The sequence below is a fragment of the Salarias fasciatus genome, assembly GCF_902148845.1.
Source record: "Salarias fasciatus chromosome 23 unlocalized genomic scaffold, fSalaFa1.1 super_scaffold_20, whole genome shotgun sequence".
Lineage (NCBI taxonomy): Eukaryota > Metazoa > Chordata > Actinopteri > Blenniiformes > Blenniidae > Salarias > Salarias fasciatus.
The window spans coordinates 2,101,756-2,127,946 of NW_021941230.1; the positions used below are offsets into that span (position 1 = coordinate 2,101,756).

Sequence of the window (26,191 nt, forward strand, 5' to 3'; positions counted from 1 at the left end):
TGAAGGGACAGAGGTTTGCAGATGTGGAGGAGGTGACAGAAAAAACGCAGCCGGCTCAGAATGGCACAATTACGCACGGGTCTGACGACGCATTCGTGAAGTGGGAGACACGGCTGGAGCGCTGCAATAATGCGGATGGAGATTATTTTGAAGGCGACGGTGATGTTTTATTTTGAAATGTCAGAAATAAAAAGTTACAGTCAAATTCCGGATTCTTTTCGGTACGCCCTCGTATCCTCGTATATACACACATATATATATATATATATATATACACACACACACACATATATATATATATATATATATATATATATATATATATATATACACACACATATATATATATATATATATATATATATATATATATATATATATATATATATATATATATATGTAGAGAGTATGTAAGAAACTGTAAAAACAAAACCTCTAAAGACTGGAATGATATAGACATGTCCACAGTAAAGTCAGTTATTGAAGGAATTGCAAAACCATTCACCTACATCTGCAACTTGTCTTTTGAATCAGGTACATTCCCAGACAAAATGAAAATAGCTAAAGTAATGCCACTGTTTAAAACCGGAGATCGACATCAGTTCACAAACTACAGGCCTGTTTCATTACTCCCCCAATTCTCCAAAATACTGGAAAAGCTATTTACAGACAGAATGGATAAATTCATTGAAAAGCACAACCTTATTACTGACAGTCAATATGGTTTCAGAACGGGCCGATCAACATCTCTGGCACTAATGAAATTAATAGAGGAAATCACAGACTGTATTTACAATAAAAAAGTAGCAATAGGACTATTTGTGGATTTAAAGAAAGCATTTGATACCATAGATCATAATATATTAATAAAGAAATTAGATAACTACGGTATTAGGGGAGTTGGGTTGAGTTGGCTTTCAAGTTACTTAAGAAACAGGCAACAGTTTGTACAGATAGGGAATCATAAATCAAAACTGATGAATATTACATGTGGGGTACCGCAGGGGTCAGTATTAGGACCAAAGTTATTTATATTGTATATTAATGACATATGTAGTGTATCTAAATTATTGAAATTTATTCTGTTTGCGGACGACACAAATATCTTTTGTTCCGGTGAGAATTTGCAGCAGATTTTGGAGACCATCACAACAGAAATGAATAAATTAAAACTATGGTTTGATAAAAACAAATTATCATTAAATCTAAGCAAAACAAAGATCATGCTGTTTGGGAGACACAGAATGGATTGTAATGTAGAACTTATAATAGATGATAACAAAATAGAGAGAGTAAGTGAAATTAAATTTCTTGGCGTGATCTTGGACAACAAAATCTACTGGAAACCTCATGTGAGCTACATACGAGCAAAACTGGCAAAATGCACATCAATACTGTGGAAAACTAAGCATATTCTGGACATTAAGTCACTGCACACCTTATATTGCGCACTTTTTTTTACCATATCTGTTTTTACCATATCTGTCTTCTTGTGTTGAGGTCTGGGGAAACAGCGACAGAACTACTCCACAGCCGATATGCACGATACAGAAAAAAGCAATAAGGATAATAAACAATGCAGGATACACAGACCACACTAACCCACTATTCATAAAATCACACTTGTTGAAATTCATGGATCTGGTCAAATTCAAAACAGCACAAGTAATGTATAAAGCAAGAAACATTCTACTGCCAAATAATATACAGGGTATGTTTGGAGAAAGGGAGGGTGGTTATAATCTAAGAGGAGACCTGAACTATAAAAAACCTAAGGTTCGAACTACACTGAAAAGTATGTGCATGTCAAGCTGTGGGGTGGCTCTGTGGAACAGTCTGGAGACAGAAATAAAACAAAGTAGCAACATAAATTTGTTTTAAAAAAGGTACAAAGAAATATTTCATCATAAGTATATGGAAGAGGAAGCCAGTAACTGTAGATGACTGTGGGGGAAAAAAATAGTGTTTTGTGTTATGCATGTGGTGTAAATTGATATATTGTTGTTATACCGTAGTTATGTTATTGTATAGTATATATTTATGGGGATGACTATATTGTATGTGGGGGCATATTTTGTGTATTTATAAGGATATCTGCACAGTTTATGCATATTATATTTGGTCATATTATGTCATTATATTACAGGATGTTCTTTGAAGTATGACTTAAAAAGTGGTAGGAATCTTTAAAAAAAAGTCTTTACTTCCTCCTACTCCTTTTTTCGAACTATGTTGATGTTTTTCTTTTGTTTTCTTTGATTTTTATTAACTTTTTTTATTATTATTTCTTTTGCATATACAAATTAGCTACATACGTTTTTACAGGTTCGAAAAATAAATAAATACATTCATTCATATGCTGTTATCATATATATATATATATATATATATATGTATTTATGTATGTATATATTTACATTTGAATAAACAGTGTCACCTCCAGCATCATTCATAACCTTCTCAATAATCAATAGAATAGTCTTCATCAGCTTTACAGTGATCAACCTCTTCCTATAATCACTGAGCAGCTTGTTTCATGTCTCCACTGGGATTTTTAACCATTCGTTTCAGCAATAAGCTCCAACTCTTTTATTTTAAACATGTCCTCCATTTGGGGCCGCACGGTGGTGCGGTGGTTAGGGCTCGTGCCTCACAGCAAGAAGGTTCACACGGTGGAGCACAAGCCCAAATTATTATGAAAAAGAAGAGAAAAAAGGGAAAAAACACCGTGAGGGAAAACGAAAGTTAACCCTCCCCCAAAAACAAACAAAACAAAAACCCCGAGCGTGCACAGTCGCGCCACGTTTCGACTTTATTAAAAGGTTTTCCTCAGGCACAATGCACCTACAAAGAAATTAAATACCGAATTTTTAATTTACCAGCACTGACTGGCTTCTCTCACAAAGATCCTGTCGTCTCGGTCGAGCAAGAATGAAACACCAAAGAGGATCTCCCATCAGCACGAGTACGAATAATGACGGACAATGCTCAGGCTATACTCGGATTCGGAAAAAATGCATGATCCGTAACAAGTACTTGTTTAAAACGAGTATTCGGCTCAACCCTACAAAGCAGTATTACTATATGGAATAGATTCTTTGATATTTACTGAAAATTGCCTTGCTAAAAGAAAAAAAAAAAAAAAAGGATGTTCCCCGGGGTCATACACGCAATAATACGTGAAATAATGCGAATATCTCCACGATTGGAAACTATTCTTCTCTGCCGTCTTATTGCTCATCAGACCGGAGTGGTCGAGAGGCAATGACCTGAGTGCGGACGCAGGAGAGAGAGAGAGCGCCAAATGTTTTGTTTTCAGTTCAATGAAACTTTATCGATCGCTGGAATGTTACAGGAACAAAAGGAATGGAGTAGCGCAACGTTTGGTAACGGAAACGGAGTTACTGAATTAAAAAGAACGTTACTGAATAAAGTAATGCCGTTACTAATAATGCGTTACTGCCCAACACTGGAAGAGACACCTGTCTGCAGGAGACACTACCAGGTGGATTTCAGGGTGTCTCCTCTTCAGACCTGAGCACAAAATGACCTGTATGGTTTTGTGACTGTTCAATAAAAAGTCTGTTTTTCCAGTCATATTTTGTCATTTTAGTTTTCTCAAAAGTAAAGAGGAAATCTCGTCTCGTCTCATGATCTTGACACGAATATCTTGTCTCGTCTCATGAGCCGAGTGTCTCGTCACACCGCTACTAATGACCAAACTCCAGTCTCAAAAAGAGGAGAAATAATTTAAACAGGTTGTTAATCTTTACAATGAAGAGCTTGAGAATGGCACTAAGTTGCTGTGTGTGTGTGTGTGTGTGTGTGTGTGTGTGTGTGTGTGTGTGTGTGTGTGTGTGTGTGTGTGTGTGTGTGTACAGACTCACAGCAGAGTCCTCAGGATCCAGCAGGTTGTCTCTGAAGAATGACCGGTCCAGACGTAGTCCACTATTCTTCAGTGCTGAACCTGGACCTTCAGACTCAAAGTAAGAAACTCTTTTCTTTTCTTTTCATCACTTCCAGTGTGTCTTGGTTCTGTTTTGGCTGAAATCTGTTCATTACACTTTTGAAAGCGTTGACAGATTTGAATCCAGTAAGAATGGAGACACTTTCTGATGTTTCATCTAAAACTGGGAAAAGTGAGAGAGTGGACTGACCACAGCTCCAGATCCATTTAAAGGAACATTTCCTGAGTGAAAGGGCTCAGAAACCTGATGAGGCCTCGGGTCAGTACTAGTCCAGCCAGCTGAACAGAGACCTGGTGGAGGGTTTCTTCTGTGAACACACAGCAGAGCGGTCGTATAATGAAACTTCACCTCATCAGAGATAAACATGTTTTATTCTGGTCTAAACCATCCACTCCTGAACAAAAACCCCAGGATTTCAGAAATGTGGTGATTTAAAGAGTGTCTGGTCATCATGTCAGACTGTTACTAACAGCTTCTTGTCCTCTGCTTCACTCTGGAGTCAGAAACAAAAACCCATCAATCAGCTGAAAGATGGAACTCTTCATAACAGCAGCCTGGAGTTAATGTGGCTGCTGCTTCAGTCACCAACTTTACACTCTTTACACACTAATGTGGAGGAAATACAGACAGTAAATTATATTCAAGTACTTTCAAACAGTATCGCTGCTTCCAAACTGTCAACAGTGTTAAACCATCTGAAACTCCTGAAAGAGCTCTTCTCCTTTGAAATGAACTCATGAAAGCCGGACTGTGCTTGATGAAGCTTCTGAAGTGAAAAGAAGGTGATTCGAACTTGAAACATGAAACAAGGCATCACAGCTCAGAACCGAGCCGTCGGCCGCAGAGTCCTTCTAAACAACACAAAGATCATTGAACAACACACACACAACAACAACACACACACACCACTGTGAACAACAAGGCAGAACCCAGAAACAAACCCTGGAGCAGCGTCCACAGTCCTTTCTGCTGCTTGTCTCCAAGCCGCTGCTACGATATGAAGGACATGTCCTCTCAGAAGTGGACTGTCCGTCACTGACAGCCTGTCCTGTTCTGTCTGACTCTCACAGCGTGAGACGGCGTCCCGCCCACTGATGCTGGAGCGCCAACACTAGCTAACAGCTAAGCTAGCAGCTAAGCTAGCAGCTCACTGATGTGGCAGCTAAGCTAACAGCGCTGCTTTTAGGGAGTGAGTCCCTGAAGGCATCACGGCTCGTAGAGCACAGCAGGTTCTTCTCTGACTCAGAGGGTTTCAAACAGGTCCTGGAGGCAGTTTAGGAGGAGCTGGACTCTGACAGGGTCCTGGACCCAGTTCCTGCCTCTGTCAAGCAGGAGCCTCATCTTCACTATCATCTGACGTAGGGCTGTCGCGGTAAACCGGTATTGACGATAATCATGTTAATAAAAAATGAAATTTCAATATCGTGCTCAAAATGCGCATATGATAATATCGTAAAGAGGATCTCGTGCCACTTGAAACATGTTTTTTCAAAATCCGCTCTGTTCTTCCACCCTGCTTAGTCTCCCTCCTGCAGGCCCCCCACCTCTCCCCCTCTCCTCAAATGTAAACACAGCAGAGCAGCGGAAGCGGCACGGCTCCTAGCTAGCGTGGCTCCCGGTTAGCGAATGTCACGAGTGAACTAAACATGTCGGCGGTGGCCGACAGCGACAGCGAGACGCTCTATCCTAACCTGAAAAAAGTGTGTTTAGCAACACTGACTGCACGTTGATGCAAGCCGGGTAGTAGTGGGGCCCCATTAGGTAGGTTCCAGACGTGTCATTGTAATGTGTCCGGGCGGTTTCAAGTTGTGTCGCTGATATCCACCATCTTCTCCGCCGGCCCCCTTCGAGCAACTAACCGGTGAGTCCTCAGAAAAGGACCACATGCGGGGGATTTTCGACACGTTGTCGTTGCAGCGTCTGGTGTAGCGCCTTAAATCTGTCATTGAAATGGACTGATGTCAGCCGTTCCTCGGGACCCCCTTCAGCTCGGGGCCCTAGCCAGTAGCGGCGCCTCTGGCTGGAGAGAAGCAGCTGCTGCTCATTCCGCCTCGGATTTAAACAAACAGACAAACGAACAGAAGTTCTCGGCAGTGTGGTGGTGGGACAGGATTTCACCCCAAGAGAACCCGAGGGTTTTCGTAACCCACCAACCCTACGTAAATTATGCCTCTGCCGTGGATCCTCTGTTAATCAGTTCATCAGATTTTAATTAGTTGAGTGTAACTACACTTTTGGTATGCAGTTGTACAGTTACTGTTCTCATATTGTTTCAACACCTCATTTGACAGGTATTCTGAATTTAATTCATCTGGGAAAAGAGAGAAAACAAACAAAAATAAAATTAAAGATGAATCTAAATGTTTGTACCATTATTAGTTAAATTTTTGCTGATATCGTGATAATATCGTTATCGTGATATTTTTTGCCCAGGATAATCGTCAAGAGAAAATTTGATATCGTGACAGCCCAAATCTGACGTTTGGGCCTGTGGGCCACGAGTTGCCCTCAACTGTTAGACTGACTGAGCTGACAGTGGGGTGGGGTGGGTGGGGTGGGTGGGGGGTGGGGTCATGATATCTGGTCACAGTCACAGTAGCAGCTCAGACAGATTTGATGCAACAACTGATATTTAACCACAGGAGCATCAGCAGCGTTAAGAGATAACAAGAGCAGAGAGACTGGTGAAGTCCATCACTGAGGGGAGTGTGTGTGTGTGTGTGTGTGTGTGTGTGTGTGTGTGTGTGTGTGTGTGTGTGTGTGTGTGTGTGTGTGTGTGTGTGTATTCAGACACACAGCAGAGTCTTCAGGATCCAGCAGGTTGTCTCTGAAGAGTGACTGGTCCAGAGATCGTCCACCATTCTTCAGTGCTGAACCAGGACCTTCAGACTCAAAGTAAGAAAGTGTTTCTGAGATTTCATGGAGAACAGAATTCATTCTTAACTTTCACACACACCTCTGAAATCATGCAGACCCTCCTGTCCTCCTGTCCTCAGAGTGTGTTGGCTCTCTGACAGTTCTCCTCCACAGAGGACATGGCAGTGGAGGGTCCATCCTGTCCCTGCTTCACCAGACCCTGTCTTCTCTCCATGGTCCTGGGGGACATGAGGACCATGCTTTATGGTTCTCCAGTGTTTTTAACACCATTCAGCCAAGAATCCTGAGAGACTGACTGAGTGTGGAGCCTGATTTCACCAAATGGATTACCAACTACTTGACAGAGAGCCCTCTGTTGGAGTTTAACTTTATTCATTAGTATTAAGTTACTAAAGTATGGATTACTGAAGGTAATTGATCACTTAGTGATTTTATTCAATTATTAATTTGAGTAAATTTTCATTTACTAATAATTTACATTTAATAGTTACATATCATTAACTGTGACTCACTAATAATCATTACAGAGTAAAAAACAGTTAAACACAAAAGTAATTTATCTAAAGTCAATTATCAGAATAAATTGTTATTTGTTCAATAATAATGTCAGACAATCAGGGATGTAGGATTGAGTAAATCACAGCAATTCAATCATGAAATGATTGATTTTTAAAGTGTTATTGGTCAGTCAACAATGGCACAAAAGACTGATTTATTGAAAACAGTACAAACAGAAAATGAGCTGAGAGAAATTTAGAATTAAGAATTAAATACATTTGTGATGTATTAATGAATAATTCTGGGCTCCACCTTGAAGACATGGCTTATTACCAAACTCCAGTTTGAAAAAGGGGATAAATAATTTAAACTGGTTGTTAATCTTTAGAATAAACAGATGTTTGGATCCTCTGAAGGATTAGGGGGGCTCTGTTGGTCTGGAGGTGTGTGTCATGATGGGGGGTTGACGCTGCTGGTGAACTGCTGGAGAACAGAATGAGGAGGAGAATGAAGTCCATCCTCATTAACAGCAGCAAAACTCTTTTTCTAACCAGAGTCAGTCACACATCCACAAGTTTAATCCCTCCTTCATGAATACAAGTAAAGATTGTCACATCCAAAACTTTGACGACTGTTTCAAATGAGTCCAGGATGAAGATACAAGATGTGAAACATGTTCTGTTTCTGCTTGACATTTATACGTTGTTCATGTGTTTGGCAAAGTTGAATTTATGTGTCAATGCAATGATTATAGTAGTTTATGTGTGATTTCAGAGGAGTGTGTGAGAGTCAAAATGAATTCAGTCCAAAACAGAACCTCTGATTAGTTTCCTTTGATTTCCTCCAAACCAGAGTGAGAGATGTTGAGCTCCCTTTCAGATTCAGCTCCAGGATTGTGAATCAGTGTGAGAGTTGAAGCTGGATCTGTGTGTTGTGTTGCTCAGAGTAAATGTTGCTTGGTGTCCACAGAAAGAGGAAGAGGACTGATGTGTGTGAGGAGCAGCCAGAAAGATCCAGAAGCGCCGCTGCACTAAGTAAGAGTGGACATGTGTCTGCTGAGGGACTGGTCTGTCTTCACTGGACTGGTTGTTTGTGTGCAGTGTGATTGTTGTTGTTGTCTGTGAGCAGGTGTGGGTCTGCGGCAGCTTCTAGAAGAACATAAGAAGAGTGTGAGGAGGAGATGTGAACGTGTGACTGAAGGAAGTGATGAAGCAGGAGGAGGAAGCCTCCTCAACAGCATCTACACTGAGCTCCACATCACAGAGGGACTCAGTGAGGAGCTTCAGAGGGAACCTGAGCTGCAGCAGCTGGAGACAGCTTCCAGGAAGGAGAGCCTCCATCACACTGCCATCAGGGTTCAGGACATCTTCAAAGCCTGGGCCCAGCAGCACACACACATCCGAGTGGTTGTGACCAGCGGCGTGGCCGGCAGCGGAAAAACCTTCTCGGTGCACAAGTTCAGTCTGGACTGGGCCGAGGGCCTGGAGAACCAGGATGTCAGTGTGCTGGTGGTGCTCTCCTTCAGGGAGCTGAACCTGCTGGGAGAGCGGCCGTACAGTCTCCTCTCGCTGCTGGCTGTTTTCCATCCCACGCTCCAGAAGCTGATGGCAGAGGAGCTGGCCGTCTGCAAGCTGCTCTTCATCTTGGACGGCCTGGATGAAAGCAGACTTTCTCTGGACTTCAGCGGCGGCCGGCGGCTGCTCGACGTCTCCCGGCAGTCTTCGGTGGGCGAGCTGCTCACTAACCTCATCCGGGGGGATCTGCTGCCCTCGGCTCGGGTCTGGATCACTTCCCGACCGGCGGCGGCCCATCAGATCCCTCCAACATGTGTGGACAGACTGACAGAAGTGCGAGGCTTCACTGACGCCCAGAAGGAGGAGTACTTCAGGAGGAGGCTGAGTGATGAGGAGCTGAGCAGCAGAATCATCTCCCACATCCAGACCTCCAGGAGCCTCCACATCATGTGTGGAATCCCAGTCTTCTGCTGGATCACTGCTACAGTTCTGGAGCACATGTTGAGCAGCGAGCAGAGAGGAGAGCTGCCCCAGACCCTGACTGACATGTACTCCCACTTTGTGCTGGTTCAGACACACAGGAAGAAGCTCAAGTACCATGAAGGACCTGAGACGGGTCCACAGGAGCTGACGGAGACTGACAGGGAGCTTCTTCTGAAGCTGGGCAGGATGGCCTTGGAACATCTGGACAAAGGAAACATCCTGTTCTACCAAGAAGACCTGGAGCAGTGTGGTCTGGATGTGACTGAGGCCTCGCTGTACTCTGGAATCTGTACTCAGATCTTCAAGAGAGAGTCTGTGATCTTCCAGAAAGCCGTCTACAGCTTCGTCCATCTGACTGTTCAGGAGTTTCTGGCTGCAGTCTTCATGTTCCACTGTTTCACCAGCAGGAAGACAGACGAGCTGAAGACCTTTATTGGAAGAGTTTATAATACTTACCTATGTCTGGATGTCTTCCTAGAGGTCGTCATTCAGAAATCCCTCAGAAGTCAGAACGGCCACCTGGACCTGTTTGTCCGCTTCCTTCATGGCCTCTCTCTGGAATCCAACCAGAGACTCTTAGAAGGTCTGCTGGGTCCAACAGAGATCAGTCCAGGAACCATCCAGAGAGTCATCAAGAACCTGAAGGAGATCAGCAGTAGAGAAGTGTCTCCTGACAGAAGCATCAACATCTTCCACTGTCTGACGGAGATGAAGGACCTCTCAGTCCATCAGGACATCCAAGAGTTCCTGAAGTCAGAGAACAGATCAGAGAAGGAACTCTCTGAGATCCACTGCTCAGCTCTGGCCTACATGCTGCAGATGTCAGACCAGGTCCTGGAGGAGTTGGACCTGAAGAAGTACAAGACATCAGAGGAGGGACGACGGAGACTGATGCCAGCTGTGAAGAACTGCAGGAAGGCTGAGTGAGTCCACATGTCCTCATGATCAATGTCTCAGTGATGTTTGTAGAAAGTAGTTCCGGTAGTTCCTCTGTGGAGATGATCCTCAATGATCTGTCCTGAAGAACCCATCAGTCCACTGTCTGATCCGCTGCCTCAGACTATGACTGATTATTATTCAGCTGTTAACGGCTCCATTCTGCTGCAGAGAGTCTCACTTCATTATTCAATCAATCAAAAAATGTACATTTTGATATTTTCAATATTAATATCATCAAACCTGCTGCTGTTCCTAAAAGTCTCCTCTACCCTCCAGAGAGACTCAGTTTTCAGAGTTGGTTCAAACTTGGACTGTCAGTCTTCCTTCATGTTCTGATTCACATTTCATCTCTTCTTGTCTGTAATATTCTAATGAGACTGAAATGTTTCCAGCTGCCTCCTGGAATCCATCTGATCAGCCCTCATAGCAGCTGGAAATCAAATGTCCATGTTGTGGAAGTCAGCAGATCTTCTCTTGGTCTTCTTCACACTGTAAACATGTGATGAAAGAAGTGATGTGAGGCTCAGCAGCAACCAGACTAAAGCCTGAGAGGAAATGTGTTGAATGATGTTAAAGTGAGAGCAGAACTCTGAACTGGGTCCAGAATGAAGAGCTGCTCAACATTTCACTCAGTGTTGTTTTCACAGCTCAGCAGTCTGACCAAGCTGAGAGACAGCAACGCAACATGAGACAGTGAGGGCAACATGAGACAGTGAGGGCAACATGAGACAGTGAGGGCAACATGAGACAGTGAGGGGCAACATGAGACAGTGAGGGCAACATGAGACAGTGAGGGCAACATGAGACAGTGAGGACAACATGAGACAGTGAGGGCAACATGAGGGGCAACATGAGACATTGCAGAGGGGCAGGTTGGGGTACCTGTATATTTAACTTCACTTCAACTTCTTGAAATCAGGAACTGAACCCAACATGTGGAACTCCAGGTTCTCCTCCAGGTTCTCCTCCAGGTTCTCCTCCAGGTTCTCCTCCAGGTTCTCCTCCAGGTTCTCCTCCAGGTCAACATGAAGCCAAAGTGAAGAAGTGAAGCTCTGATGTCCAACAGTCCATCAAAGTGTCCTCTCTCATAGCGTCCTGTCCTCTCTGGTCTCATTACAGTCTTTCTGGCTGTGGACTCTCTGATCCTCACTGTGAAGTGATCTCCTCAGCTTTGACCTCTGACCCCTCCCATCTGAAACATCTGGACCTGAGTGGGAACAAGCTGCAGGATTCCTCAGTGAAGATTGTGTGTTCTGGACTGGAGAGTCCAAACTGTAACCTGGAGACTCTGAGGTCAGTTCACTGTCTGAAGGGAGAATCTGTTGGAGGCAAAGGACTGAGAGGAGATCAGGAGGATTCCAGATGTAGTGTGGACAGAGAGTGGACTGAGCTCTGCAGCATGTTGATGAGAGCTCTTCTCCTCCTTGAGGCTTCAGCTGTTTGGACTTTACATTTCTAAACTCTTCCAGTCTGAACCTTCTTCAGCTCTCAGTCACTTCAACATCAAACTCTGTCCTCTAATCTCACTTCTTTCTCTCTTTATTCAGGTTGAGGAGCTGCAGTTTGTCAGAGATCAGCTGTTCTTCTCTGGCCTCAGCTCTGAAGTCCAACCCCTCCCTCCAGAAACATCTGGAACATCTGGACCTGAGCAGGAACCCTCTGCAGGATTCAGCAGTTTCTCAGCTGTGTGGTTTTCTGCAGAGTCCACTCTGTGGTCTGCAGACTCTGAGGTCAGTTGACTGTCTGTTCCTGTTGTAGAAGGAGAAATGTTTGTCAGCAGCTGTGATCTGAGACTCTGATCCTGCAGTGAGAGAGTGGACTGAGCTCAGCAGCAGCTGACTGCTGTGTGTGGACATGAGGAGGAGTGTGAATGTTGTGTGTGATGAAGATCCACAACAACAGAACAGCTCATTGATCAGGACTCAGTAATGTGGAGCTGCTCATTTCTCCATCAATACATCTGATTGGTTCCTCCTCATTGATTCTGCTGCTTTCTCTCTTTATTCAGGTTGGAGTACTGCAGGTTGTCAGAGATCAGCTGTTCTTCTGTGGCCTCAGCTCTGAAGTCCAACCCCTCCCTCCAGAAACATCTGGAACATCTGGACCTGAGCTGGAACCCTCTGCAGGATTCAGGAGTTTCTCAGCTGTGTGGTTTTCTGCAGAGTCCACTCTGTGGTCTGCAGACTCTGAGGTCAGACTCCATGTTTGAGTGTGTTTCAGTAAAGTAGTGTTGACACTAAAGGTCAGACATCAGGCTGATCTGAGAGTGATCCACACTGAGGATCTCCAGGAGAAACAAGCTTCTTCTCTGCTCTTTAGTCCTGTGACTGTGGCAGAGCCGTGTGCAGCTCCACATTTCAAAGCTTGCTAGAAGAAGAAAGGAGCTGCAGTGGATCATTGACTGTGAACCTCTGACACGCTCCATGTTGACCTTCAGCTTTCAAAGCAGCGTAGCGGCTGGGCTCTTCACTCCTCCATGGCAGAACTCAACAGCTGACTGAGCTTCACAGGGTTCCAGTGTGGATTGGAGGATGAAGAGTTGTGAAAGTGTCCAGTCAGTCCAGTGAGGTCTGGATGGGATGTGGTTTCAGAGTTCAGTCAGAGGAGGAGGAGAGTGAACAGGCTGCAGAGCTTCTACCAGACCATGTGGGGGCAGCACTTGTTCTCAGGCTCCTGGCCTTGATTGGGAGCTCGCCATCAGGAATTTGATCTCATTGCAGAACACCTGGCTGCACGGACCAAACTATTCCACTGAGAAAGTTCAAGTCAGCATGAAGCTAAGCTAACGCCAAGCTAACAGCTGAAAGACAAATGGCTTCAAAACACTTTGACACCATGTTAATATATTAGCATGTTAGCATGAGCATATCATCACTTTACCATGTAGGTATTAGCATGTCAGTACATGAGCATTTTAGCATTAGCATGTCAGCAAATTAGCATGTTAGCATGAGTATGTCAGCCTATTAGCATGGTCGCATTAGCGTTAGCATTAGCATTAGTATGTCAGCATTAGTATATCAGCCTATTAGCATGTTTGCATTAGCATTAACATTAGCATGTCAGCACATCAGCATGTTAGCATATTAGCATGGTAGCATCAGGATGTCTTTGCATTACCCCCAATTTCCACCGGACGCGAAAGCGCCGCGCCGCGCTGCGCCGCGCCTTGAAACGCACTGCGCAGCATTTAGAACCCATTCTCCTCTATGAGACAATTTCCACCGGGCGCGAAAGCACCGCGTCCCAGAAGCGCCGGCGCGCGCCGTGGCGCTGGTGATTCGCTCCAGTTCTATTGTTTGCGCCGCTTTAAAACCTCGTAAATTCACTGTCGTTCAGAAAGCACCAGACAGGAAGTTACACCGGAAGTTTCAAAATAAAACACAATGCACGACCTCACGGACGTAACTTTTTTTCTATATTTTGTTATCACGCTGCCTCGGGAGGCACGACAATCAGCTGAACAAGGTCCCAGACAGTAGCGAACGCGGAAATTACCGTTTTTATGTAGAATAAACCATACAAAAGGAACTATTGGATAAAGAAAAGCACTCATTTGAGATCAAAACATAAACCATGTACTCATCCTGCTGGAAGTGATATAAAATAACAGATCAATGTGGCTGGATGAGCAGAGCGACCTTCCAGAAGCGAAATGAGGTGTGTTTTTTTATTATTTTCTGTTTATATCATGTGTTGTTCATGTGATATCGAGAGCACGAGGAGCAGCCCTCCCCATCCGGACGGCGCTGCGCTGCGCTGCACTGCGCTGCTGGTGTGCGTTGAGTTTAGGAGCAAGACGCTGGCGCTCCGCGGCGTGGCGCGGAGCAGCGCTTTCGCGTCCAGTGGAAATTGGGGGTTAGTGTGTCAGGGAATCAGCATGTTAGCATCAGAGTGTCAGGATATTAGCATGTTAGCTTAAGCATATCAGGGCATGTGCATGTTAGCATAAGTATGTCAGCAAATTAGTAAATCAGCATTAGCATGTCAGCATATTAGCATAGTGACATTACCATGTGACTTTGGTATGTTAGCATAGGCATGTGAGCACATTAGCATTTAGCATTAGCATAGTAGAACATTAGCATGTTATCATGAGTATGTCTTGACATTAGCATGTTTGCATCAGTATGTTGGCAAATTAGCATGGCAGGATTAGCATGTCAGCAATAGCATGTAAACACATGAACATGTTAGCATTAGCATGTTGGAATTGGCATGTCAACATGTTAACATAAGCATGTCAGGATATTAGCTTGTTAGCATTAACATGTCTGCTCATTATGGGATGTCACAAGTCACACTGTTGTTGTGTGACCTGTGTGTGTGTGTGTGTGTGTGTGTGTGTGTGTGTGTGTGTGTGTGTGTTTGTGTGTGTGTGTGTGTGTGTGTGTGTGTGTGTGCAAACTCTGTCCTCTCATCTCACTTCTTTCTCTCTTTATTCAGGTTGGAGCGCTGCAGTTTGTCAGAGATCAGCTGTTCTTCTGTGGCCTCAGCTCTGAAGTCCAACCCCTCCCTCCAGAAACATCTGGAACATCTGGACCTGAGCGGGAACCCTCTGCAGGGATCAGGAGTTTCTCAGCTGTGTGGTTTTCTGCAGAGTCCACTCTGTGGTCTGCAGACTCTGAGGTCAGACTCCATGTTTGAGTGTGTTTCAGTAAAGTAGTGTTGACACTAAAGGTCAGACATCAGGCTGATCTGAGAGTGATCCACACTGAGGATCTCCAGGAGAAACAAGCTTCTTCTCTGCTCTTTAGTCCTGTGACTGTGGCAGAGCCGTGTGCAGCTCCACATTTCAAAGCTTGCTAGAAGAAGAAAGGAGCTGCAGTGGATCATTGACTGTGAACCTCTGACACGCTCCATGTTGACCTTCAGCTTTCAAAGCAGCGTAGCGGCTGGGCTCTTCACTCCTCCATGGCAGAACTAAACAGCTGACTGAGCTTCACAGGGTTCCAGTGTGGATTGGAGGATGAAGAGTTGTGAAAGTGTCCAGTCAGTCCAGTGAGGTCTGGATGGGATGTGGTTTCAGAGTTCAGTCAGCGGAGGAGGAGAGTGAACAGGCTGCAGAGCTTCTACCAGACCATGTGGGGGCAGCACTTGTTCTCAGGCTCCTGGACTTGATTGGGAGCTCGCCATCGGGAATTTGATCTCATTGCAGAACACCTGGCTGCACGGACCAAACTATTCCACTGAGAAAGTTCAAGTCAGCATGAAGCTAAGCTAACGCCAAGCTAACAGCTGAAAGACAAATGGCTTCAAAACACATTGACACAATGTTAACACTTCAGAATGTTAGCATATTAGCATGTTAATACATTAGCATTTTAGCACAATAGCATGTGTGTGTCAGCAGATCAGCATGTCAGCATATTAGCATGGTAGCATCAGCATGTCTTTGCATTAGTGTGTCAGGGAATCAGCATGTTAGCAACAGAGTGTCAGGATATTAGCATGTTAGCTGAAGCACATCAGGGCATTTGCATGTTAGCATAAGTATGTCAGCAAATTAGTATGTCAGCATTAGCACGCATGCGCCAACTGCAGTGGCAGCAAGTCCGAGCAGCGCTAGTGTTTTTTGTGTTTTTGTGTTTTTGGTGGTTGTTCTGTTTTGGAATGTGCTGGTACAAGTGCTCCTTGAGCTGAGGCGCACATCGAGGGGAATCAAGCATCCGATCCCGCGCGAGATCAAGAAGCCCTTCCGAGGATGCCGAGCCGGCGCTAAGCTAAAAGCTAAAAGGTCGAGGTACAAGCCCTTTGTGCCATCTATTATAATGGGTAACGTAAACTCTATGCCCAACAAGCGCGATGAGCTGGAAGCCCTGATGAAGTGCGAGAGTGCTTACCGGGAAGCTTCGTTATATCTGCTCACGGAGACCTGGATGAATGAGACCCTGCCGGACTCCGCTGTTAGCATCTCTGGCTTCACACTCGTTCGAGCGGACAGAGCAGCGGAATCCTGCGGGAAAGCGAGGGGTGGAGGACTTGCCGCGCTGGTCAACAACAAGTGGTGCCATCCCGGTCACATCACGGTGAAAGATAAAATCTGTACCCGTGATGTTGAGCTCCTGGCGGTCGGATTAAGATCATATTATCTCCCGAGGGAGATTCACCTGGTCGCCGCCATTATTGTTTACATCCCGCCGCGTGCGGACGCGACGTCAGCGTGTGACGTCATCCAGGAGGCGGTGTCCAGGATCCAGTCCTCACATCCAGAGGCACTCATCATTATTTCAGGGGACTTCAACCATGTTGATGTGAGCCCTCATTTAGGCGACTTCACTCAATATGTGCAGCGTCCAACCAGACATAACAACACTCTGGACCTGTGTTATGTGAATGTAAGATCTGCTTACTCTGCCGTGTCTCTGCCTCCCCTTGGAAAGTCCGACCACAATCTCATACACCTCAGACCATCATACAAACCATCTGTGATGAGACTGCCTACGGTCAGGAGGTCTTTTAGGCAGTGGACCCCTGAGACATCAGCCAGGCTGAGGGACTGTTTTGAATCCACAGATTCTGTGTCACAGACTACATAAATTTCTGCACGGATGTAGTAGTGCCCCTGAGAACCGTGCGCTGCTTCCCAAACAACAAGCCGTGGATCAGAAGTGACACAAAACATCTGCTGAACTGTAAAAAGGAGGCTTTTAAGTCTGGTGACCGGCAGAGAATGAGGACTGCTCAGTATGACCTGAGGAGGGCTATGAGACGGGCCAGGAGGGAGTACAAAGCAGGACTCGAGAGGAAGCTGCAGGATAAGAGCTCCCGAGAGGTCTGGAAGGGCATGAGAACCATTACTGGTTTCAAGGAGAAGGGATGTGTAGCTCCTGGTGATGTGGACATGGCGGACGAGTTCAACCATTTTTACAACCGGTTTGACTCTGTACAAACGCACGCACACACTAACGGATGTCCACCCGGCGGCCACTCCACCTCTGCTGCTGTGACCTGCTCCTCCTCACCACCCAGCGGCTGCTCCACCTCTGCTGCTGCGACCTGCTCCTCCTCACCATCCAGCGGCTGCTCCACCTCTGCGGCTGTGACCTGCTCCTCCTCACCACCCAGCGGCTGCTCCACCTCTGCTGACGCGCCGGCCTTCACTGTGGAGGAGGTACGTGTGGAGCTGAGGAGGCTCCATGGACGGAAAGCTGCAGGGCCTGATGGAATACCACCACGGCTGCTGAAGGAGTGTGCGTCAGAGCTGGCTGTGCCTCTCCAAACCATCTTCAATCGGAGTCTTCAGACTGGACGTGTCCCTGCGTTGTGGAAGACCTCATGCCTTGTCCCAGTGCCCAAGGTGGCAAGGCCTGCAGGGATGAAGGACTACAGACCAGTGGCCCGAACATCCGTGGTAATGAAGACTTTTGAGAGGCTGCTGCTCCGGCTGCTCAAACCTCAAGTGGAGGGGGGGCTGGACCCCCTTCAGTTCGCCTATCAGGACGGCATGGGGGTGGACGATGCGGTCTTGTTTATGGTCCATCAGGCGCTCTCCTTTCTGGAGGGAGCTGGAGGCTATGTGAGGTTGATGTTTATCGACTTTACAAGCGCCTTTGACACCATCCAGCCTCAGCCACTGAAGGGGAAGCTTGAGAGGATGGGAGTGGATCCTCTCTTTGTTCGCTGGATCCACAACTACCTGACCCAGAGGTCACAATACGTCCGGCTCGGGGGGTGTGTATCTGGGACCCTGATGAGCAACACTGGTGCACCGCAGGGGACTGTACTATCTCCCTTTCTCTTCACACTGTACACTGCTGACTTTGCTCACAGATCTGCTGCGTGTCATATGCAGAAGTATTCAGATGACACTGCAATTGTGGCATGTGTGAAGGGTAGGGATGAAAAGGAGTACAGGGAGCTCATCGCGGGATTCACCACCTGGAGCAGGGACAATGGTCTTATCCTGAACACCTCGAAGACGAAGGAGATGATCATTGACTTTGGCAGGAAGCCCTCTCATCAACCTGTCATCATCGACGGAGAGAGTATTGAGGTTGTTCACACCTATAAATACTTGGGTGTGCACCTTGACCACAAACTGGACTGGTCGGAGCAGGCTCGGGCCCTGTATAAGAAAGGACAGAGCAGGCTGTTTTTCCTGAGGAGACTTAAATCCTTTGACGTGTGTGGTGACATGCTGTACATTTTCTACCAGTCTGTTGTGGCAAGTGCTGTTTTCTTTGGGGTTGTCTGTTGGGGTAGCAGTATGACAAAAAGAGACAGCAATCGGCTGGACAGACTGATCAGGAGGTGTGTGTCTGTGATGGGGAGGAAGGTGGACTCTGTTGGAGCAGTCTTGGAGAGGAGGATGGGGGCTCTAATGCAGAGTATCTTGAGGAACTCCAAACATCCACTGCACGACACAGTTGCAGCTCAAAAAAGTGAGCGGAGTAACAGGCTCCTGTCATTGCGCTGCAGAACTGAGCGCTTCAAGAGGTCGTTCATCCCCTCAGCAATCAGGCTGTATAACAGATGTGCCTGAGCCAAACCAAGTACAATCTGAGCACTTGTATTTATTGTACTGTTATTTATTTGCATGTGTATGATCTGTGTGCTGCTGGACACTGGAATTTCTCCCTTGGGAGATTAATAAAGTTTTTATCTATCTATCTATCTATCTAGCATGTCAGCATATTAGTATAGTGACATTACCATGTGGGCACAATAGCTTATTAGCATGAACATATCAGGAGAGTAATGTGTTAGCATTAGCATGTCAACATATTAGCATTAGTGTAACTGCTCATTACCATAAGACTTTGGTATGTTAGCATAGGCATGTGAGTACATTAGCATGTTAGCATTAGCATAGTAGAACATTAGCATGTTATGAGTATGTCTGGACATTAGCATGTTAGTATTAGCATGTCAGGACATGAACATGTTGGCACATGTTAGCATATAAGCATGTTACAATGAGCATTTTGGGACATTACCATGCTATCATTAGCATGTCAGCACATGAGCATGTTAGTATAACTTTGTCAGGATATTACCATGTTTGCATTAGTATGTTGGCAAATTAGCATAGCAGGATTAGCATGTCAGCAATAGCATGTAAACACATGAACATGTTAGCATTAGCATGTTAGAATTGGCATGTCAACATGTTAGCATAAGCATGTCAGGATATTACCTTGTTAGCATTAACATGTCAGCTCATTATGGGATGTCACAAGTCACACTGTTTTTGTGTGACCAGTGTGTGTGTGTGTGTGCGCGCGTGTGTGCAAACTCTGTCCTCTAATCTCACTTCTTTCTCTCTTTATTCAGGTTGTTTAACTGCAGTTTGTCAGAGATCAGCTATTCTTCTGTGGCCTCAGCTCTGAAGTCCAACCCCTCCCTCCAGAAACATCTGGAACATCTGGACCTGAGCAGGAACCCTCTGCAGGATTCAGCAGTTTCTCAGCTGTGTGGTTTTCTGCAGAGTCCACTCTGTGGTCTGCAGACTCTGAGGTCAGTTGACTGTTCCTGTTGCAGAAGGAGAAATGTTTGTCAGCAGCTGTGATCTGAGACTCTGATCCTGCAGTGAGAGAGTGGACTGAGCTCAGCAGCAGCTGACTGCTGTGTGTGGACATGAGGAGGAGTGTGAATGTTGTGTGTGATGAAGATCCACAACAACAGAACAGCTCATTGATTAGGACTCAGTAATGTGGAGCTGCTTATTTCTCCATCAATACATCTGATTGGTTCCTCCTCATTGATTCTGCTGCTTTCTCTCTTCATTCAGGTTGGAGGGCTGCAGGTTATCAGAGATCAGCTGTTCTTCTCTGGCCTCAGCTCTGAAGTCCAACCTCTCCCACCTGAAACATCTGGACTTGAGCGGGAACCCTCTGCAGGATTCAGGAGTTTCTCAGCTGTGTGGTTTTCTGCAGAGTCCACTCTGTGGTCTGCAGACTCTGAGGTCAGTTGACTGTCTGTTCCTGTTGCAGAAGGAGAAATGTTTGTCAGCAGCTGTGATCTGAGACTCTGATCCTGCAGTGAGAGAGTGGACTGAGCTCAGCAGCAGCTGACTGCTGTGTGTGGACATGAGGAGGAGTGTGAATGTTGTGTGTGATGAAGATCCACAACAACAGAACAGCTCATTGATCAGGACTCAGTAATGTGGAGCTGCTCATTTCTCCATCAATACATCTGATTGGTTCCTCCTCATTGATTCTGCTTATTTCTCTCTTTATTCAGGTTGGAGGGCTGCAGGTTGTCAAAGATCAGCTGTTCTTCTCTGGCCTCGGCTCTGAAGCCCAACCTCTCCCACCTGAAACATCTGGACCTGAGCAGAAACCCTCTGCAGGATTCAGGAGTTTCTCAGCTGTGTGGTTTTCTGCAGAGTCCACTCTGTGGTCTGCAGACTCTGAGGTCAGACTCCATGTTTGAGTGTGTTTCAGTAAAGTAGTGTTGACACTAAAGGTCAGACATCAGGCTGATCTGAGAGTGATCCGCACTGAGGATCTCCAGGAGAAACGGAGCTTCTTCTCTGCTCTTTAGTCCTGTGACTGTGGCAGAGCCGTGTGCAGCTCCACATTTCAAAGCTTGCTAGAAGAAGAAAGGAGCTGCAGTGGATCATTGACTGTGAACCTCTGACACGCTCCATGTTGACCTTCAGCTTTCAAAGCAGCGTAGCGGCTGGGCTCTTCACTCCTCCATGGCAGAACTAAACAGCTGACTGAGCTTCACAGGGTTCCAGTGTGGATTGGAGGATGAAGAGTTGTGAAAGTGTCCAGTCAGTCCAGTGAGGTCTGGATGGGATGTGGTTTCAGAGTTCAGTCAGAGGAGGAGGAGAGTGAACAGGCTGCAGAGCTTCTACCAGACCATGTGGGGGCAGCACTTGTTCTCAGGCTCCTGGCCTTGATTGGGAGCTCGCCATCAGGAATTTGATCTCATTGCAGAACACCTGGCTGCACGGACCAAACTATTCCACTGAGAAAGTTCAAGTCAGCATGAAGCTAAGCTAACACCAAGCTAACAGCTGAAAGACAAATGGCTTCAAAACACATTGACACCATGTTAACACATCAGCATGTTAGCATATTAGCATTAGTGTAACAGCACATTACCATAAGACTTTGGTATGTTGGCATAGGCATGTGAGCACATTAGCATGTTAGCATTAGCATAGTAGAACATTATCATGTTATCATGAGTATGTCTGGACATTTGCATGTTAGCATAACTTTGTCAGGATATTAGCATGTTTGCATCAGTATGTTGGCAAATTAGCATGGCAGGATTAGCATGTAAACACATGAGCATGTTAGCATGAGCATGTTAGAGTTGCCATGTCAACATATCAGCATAAACATGTCAGGATATTAGCATGTTAGCATAACTGTGTCAGGATGTTAGCATTAGCTTTTCAGCACAACAGTATGTCAGCATAAGCATGTCAGTTTATTATGGGATGTGTGCGTGTGTGTGTGTGTGTGTGCGTGTGTGTGCGTGCGTGCGTGTGTGTGTGTGTGTGCAAACTCTGTCCTCTAATCTCACTTCTTTCTCTCTTTATTCAGGTTGGAGGACTGCAGGTTGTCAGAGATCAGCTGTTCTTCTCTGGCCTCAGCTCTGAAGTCCAACCCCTCCCTCCAGAAACATCTGGAACATCTGGACCTGAGCAGGAACCCTCTGCAGGATTCAGGAGTTTCTCAGCTGTGTGGTTTTCTGCAGAGTCCACTCTGTGGTCTGCAGACTCTGAGGTCAGTTGACTGTCTGTTCCTGTTGCAGAAGGAGAAATGTTTGTCAGCAGCTGTGATCTGAGACTCTGATCCTGCAGTGAGAGAGTGGACTGAGCTCAGCAGCAGCTGACTGCTGTGTGTGGACATGAGGAGGAGTGTGAATGTTGTGTGTGATGAAGATCCACAACAACAGAACAGCTCATTGATCAGGACTCAGTAATGTGGAGCTGCTCATTTCTCCATCAATACATCTGATTGGTTCCTCCTCATTGATTCTGCTGCTTTCTCTCTTTATTCAGGTTGAGGAGCTGCAGTTTGTCAAAGATCAGCTGTTCTTCTCTGGCCTCAGCTCTGAAGTCCAACCCCTCCCACCTGAAGGAGCTCTACCTGGATTGGAACCATCTGCAGGATGCAGATGTGCAGCAGCTGGTTGCTCTCCAGCAGAGTTCAGACTGCAGCCTGCAGACTCTGAGGTCAGTAGATGGTTGGAGTGAGTCCATGCTGCTTTCAGCAGGTTTGGACTAAACACAGTCAGTGTGAGAACAAAGATCCAGTGTTTGACTCTCAGTGAGGCTGTGAGAGGAGAACGCTGAGCAGCTTCAGGATTGGACAGCAGAGGACACACAGTCAGCCAATCAGAGGAGCCACAGGCTTGTTGTGTTGGTCTGACAGTGGTGGTCCTTCATGAGCTCTGAGCTGCTGACTGCTGCTCTGAACAGGACTGAAGTCCTCACTGCTTCACACACTCTGACCACCACCTCTCATCTCTCTGCAGCTACTGAGAGCAGAGAGGAGGCTGTGAGTCCTGAAGATCTACTGAGAGCAGAGCTTCTTCCAGCACTGAGTGACAGAGGAAGCAGCAGAAGAGCTGCTGAGTGTCAGTGGTGCAGTGTGAAGAGCTGTGAGAGTCCAGCATGGAACCATGGAGCATCAGTAGATCTTCAGCGTTCAGCCCTGCTGCTCTCCCTCATTTCACCATCCTGAAGGAGATTTATCCAAAGAACCACTCAGAAAACGTTTTCAGATCAACAACATCTGCTGCTTCTGTGAGACTGGTGTAGAAACAACTGTCCAGATGTTCTTCTCATGCTCTCAGATACAATCTGCTTTGATTTTCAAAGTGATTCCAGACTAAATCTCTTCATTTCTGAGTCATGTGACAGAAAACAGGAGAACTTTTGGACTGACTGCAGAAGAAAAATGATGAATTGTTCAGTCATGTAATTCTCTGCTTGGTGAAGTTTTTCATTCCTCTCAATCACATTTTAAAGTCAATCCTCAACTTTCAATGATTTCTAATTGTTTAGCAGCTCAGTAAAAATGATCAAACTACTAAGACACAGATCTTAGACACAATCTTTGAAACAGTCCAAATTCATTTGTCCTCTTTGTTCATAAAAACTCTATTTTGATCAATATTTAGTGAAGCTGGTTTCTTGTTTCTTCTGTTTTCTTCTCATCTTCTGTGAAGCTTAAACTCCTGATTGAAGTCTTGATGTCAGCTGATAGTCAGAGAACTCTTTTCCTGTTTGAGAGCTTTGTTTCTTTGGTTTAGAAGGAAACACAGAGAATTCCGTCCTGACTGGATTGATTTGGGAACATGTTCAATGTTTGTTCTAATAAAGTCTGTTGAACTGTTTCTTGTTCCGTCCTCTTTCTTGGAGCAGTGAGTGAAGAAGTCAGCATCTCACTCCGCTCTCTCCAGCTCTCCTCCTCCGACTCTTCCACTGCAGCTGTTGTTGTCCTCAGCTGTTTCTCTAGATTCAATCCCCGGGCATTGCAGAGCAGCAGCAGACACTGTGCTCCCCCCAGGAGGACTCTCCCTCCCCCATGTTGTTCACCGTCCCTCTCTCCTTGGCATTCTGCAGTGTCTGGATCTCCATCCAGTGTTTGGTGACACACAGCAGGACTTTTCCACAGAGCGGCCGTTCCCCTGGCTCTGAGGCTTTTCTAATGTCTGCATGGAAAGAAAGTCACTGAATCCTGAAACATCATTGATGTTAAAGCTGCAGCAGCTTCATCTGTTCAACTCAAAGCTGAATTTTAATGTCCAAGTAGTGACTGATGTGTAACAGACACTCTACAAAGAGACTGTTAAACTTCATATTTCAGCTTCAGACACATTAAACTCTGACTTTGTTCACAGATCCAGACTGTTTAGACTCTAACAGACTGACTGACAGTGAAACTACGTCTCATCAGGATCATGTCATTGATCCTCATTTTCAGAAAAAACATCCAGAGCAGAATTTTCACACTGCCTGAGTTCAGCTGGGAGCCAGAGAGAGAAGTGGAGCCCCGGCCTTGGATTGCTCTTCCCCTTATAGACAGTCCCATCAGCCTCCGTCCAATCCGTGGCCAGCCTGAACCTCCTGCTTCACACAGAACATGAGCAGAGAACCCTGACCCAGGAGGGAGGGGGAACACAGAGATACAGAGAGGAGGGGGGCAGATACACAAACACCCTTTAAAAAGATCTGGGTCATAACAGGACATGTGGCTCAGATCTGCTGGGTATTAAATGATAACATCAGGGTATTTCAATACGTTAAGTAAACCTCTTGCATCCACTGGGTCCAGGTTATCTCATTCAGTCAATGGATCAGCTGTTTTGATTGATGCTCAGTCAGAAACTGTTTTCACCGTTGAGTCCAGGTTCTCTCATTAGATCAATGGATCATCAGCGACTGACGTTCAACCCCCTCTGCCCTCTGGAGCAGCAGCAGCTGTCAGCCAGAGAGCAGATAAAGCAGGAGATCCCAGCAGAGGAGGATCAGGAGCATCTGGGAGCCATGGAGCTCTTTGTGGACAAACTTCTCTGTTTTACTGCAATGAAATGAAGTGAAGAACTCTTCCTGCTTCACTGAGCTCCACAAACCTCCATCCTTCACCGAGGAGTGGCGCATCGGAGCATCAGGACGGCTGGCCGTGTCCCTGTGTTGGACACACTGGACAGCAGCCATGAAGGATCAGTCCACAGCTTGCTGAGGAAGCAGGACATGTTGCAGTGTGTGGATCAGGATCACTGGGTTCTACTGCCAGATGTATTTTACAGTGACTGACTGGTCAGTCAGCAACATTCACCCTGACTGGACTCACCGTCCACCAGATACACCCCCTCCTCCTGGAGCCCAACCAGGCTCTCCAACCACACCTGGGTACCTGCTATTAAGCATGTTTCCACAAACTAAACCCTCTGAACCCCCGCCCCATGTCCAGACCCCTGGTACTCCAAAGTCTCCACTCTATTATGATTCTTCCATTCTGAGCTTTCTTTTCCTGTAAAATATGTTTTGACAATAAAAGACAAAACAGTTCAACATAATAGATGTCAGGATAAAATTCAGTCTCCTGGTTATTTAGCAGACAGTAACCCTGCTGTCACTTTCCAGATGTAGAGACTGACTGATGATGTTTGGAGCCAGGACCTCCTGTTGATGAGACAGGCTCTCTGAGCAGCTGAGCCACAGCGCCTCCTTCAGCATGGTTTTAGTGCTGCACTACCTGGCTGTCAGATGGACCATCAACCATCAAACCCCCATGAACAGAAAACACCTGACCTGGACCAGTGATGGATCCACTTCCATCAATACTGACCTCCAGCAACCAGCCACACTCCACAGTCCAGACTGTCCTGCTGAGAGAGGAACAGGCTTCTCAGGAGTTTTCCTCCTGGACTCACTGAGCTGATTCACTTCAGTCAGAACCAGCAGAGCAGGTGGAGGAAACAGGGGATGTAGCTCAGTGGTAGAGCGCCTGCTTAGCATGTAGGAGGTCCTGGGTTCAATCCCCAACATCTCCAGGCTTTATATCTAACATCCATATCATCAAAGCTCATAAAAAGAGGCTGAGTGTCTCTTCGTGGCTGTGAGGAAAAAATCCATCTCTGAACATTCTGGAGGATCCTTCCAGCAAGATAGAACTGTTAGGGAAATCCGTCTGCTGTGGGTGTAAAGAATTTATGAAAAAATCATATTTCCCTCAAAAAATCAATGTAGAAGTTGTTGAAACTCCTTCTCCTTGTCTTCTCTGCCATGCCATTCACACTCTTCTCAATAATCAACAGTAAAGCCTTCATTCGCTTTTACAGTGATCAAACTCTTCCTATCATTACTGAGCAGCTTCTTGCATGTCTCCACTGGGATGTTTAGTCATTTAGATTCAGCAACGAACTCTTTTTTGTGTTCTTTTCTTGCCACAAAAACTTTTAAATAGTTTTCGTGGCAGCATTTTGGGTCCCAGT

At 45.9% G+C, this 26,191-nt stretch overlaps 1 protein-coding gene, 1 long non-coding RNA gene and 1 other non-coding gene across 4 annotated transcripts in view; all 3 read left to right on the forward strand.

The window, feature by feature from the left end:
* Positions 1–8,370, forward strand: part of LOC115384154 (uncharacterized) — a 176,263-nt gene extending 167,893 nt beyond the window's left edge. The window contains exons 3-5 of one of the 2 annotated variants that reach the window (XR_003930809.1): positions 3,882–3,986; positions 6,759–6,863; positions 8,313–8,370. This is a non-coding gene — a long non-coding RNA (uncharacterized LOC115384154). The remainder of the gene's footprint in view (positions 1–3,881; positions 3,987–6,758; positions 6,864–8,312) is intronic. The other variant, XR_003930810.1, reaches the window with a different exon arrangement.
* The window catches only part of LOC115384139 (NACHT, LRR and PYD domains-containing protein 3-like), a gene marked incomplete at its 5' end in the record, with an annotated part of 256,996 nt that extends 234,214 nt beyond the window's left edge, over positions 1–22,782 (forward strand). The window contains 5 exons of the mRNA XM_030086473.1: positions 20,013–20,186; positions 20,465–20,638; positions 21,787–21,969; positions 22,248–22,421; positions 22,724–22,782. Coding sequence (XP_029942333.1) covers positions 20,013–20,186; positions 20,465–20,638; positions 21,787–21,969; positions 22,248–22,421; positions 22,724–22,730 — 712 coding nt within the window. The remainder of the gene's footprint in view (positions 1–20,012; positions 20,187–20,464; positions 20,639–21,786; positions 21,970–22,247; positions 22,422–22,723) is intronic.
* A 2,896-nt stretch (positions 22,783–25,678) lies between these two features.
* On the forward strand, positions 25,679–25,750 carry trnaa-agc (transfer RNA alanine (anticodon AGC)). The gene has a single exon. It is a non-coding gene; the product is annotated as a tRNA-Ala (tRNA).
* The last annotated feature ends 441 nt before the right edge of the window (positions 25,751–26,191 follow it).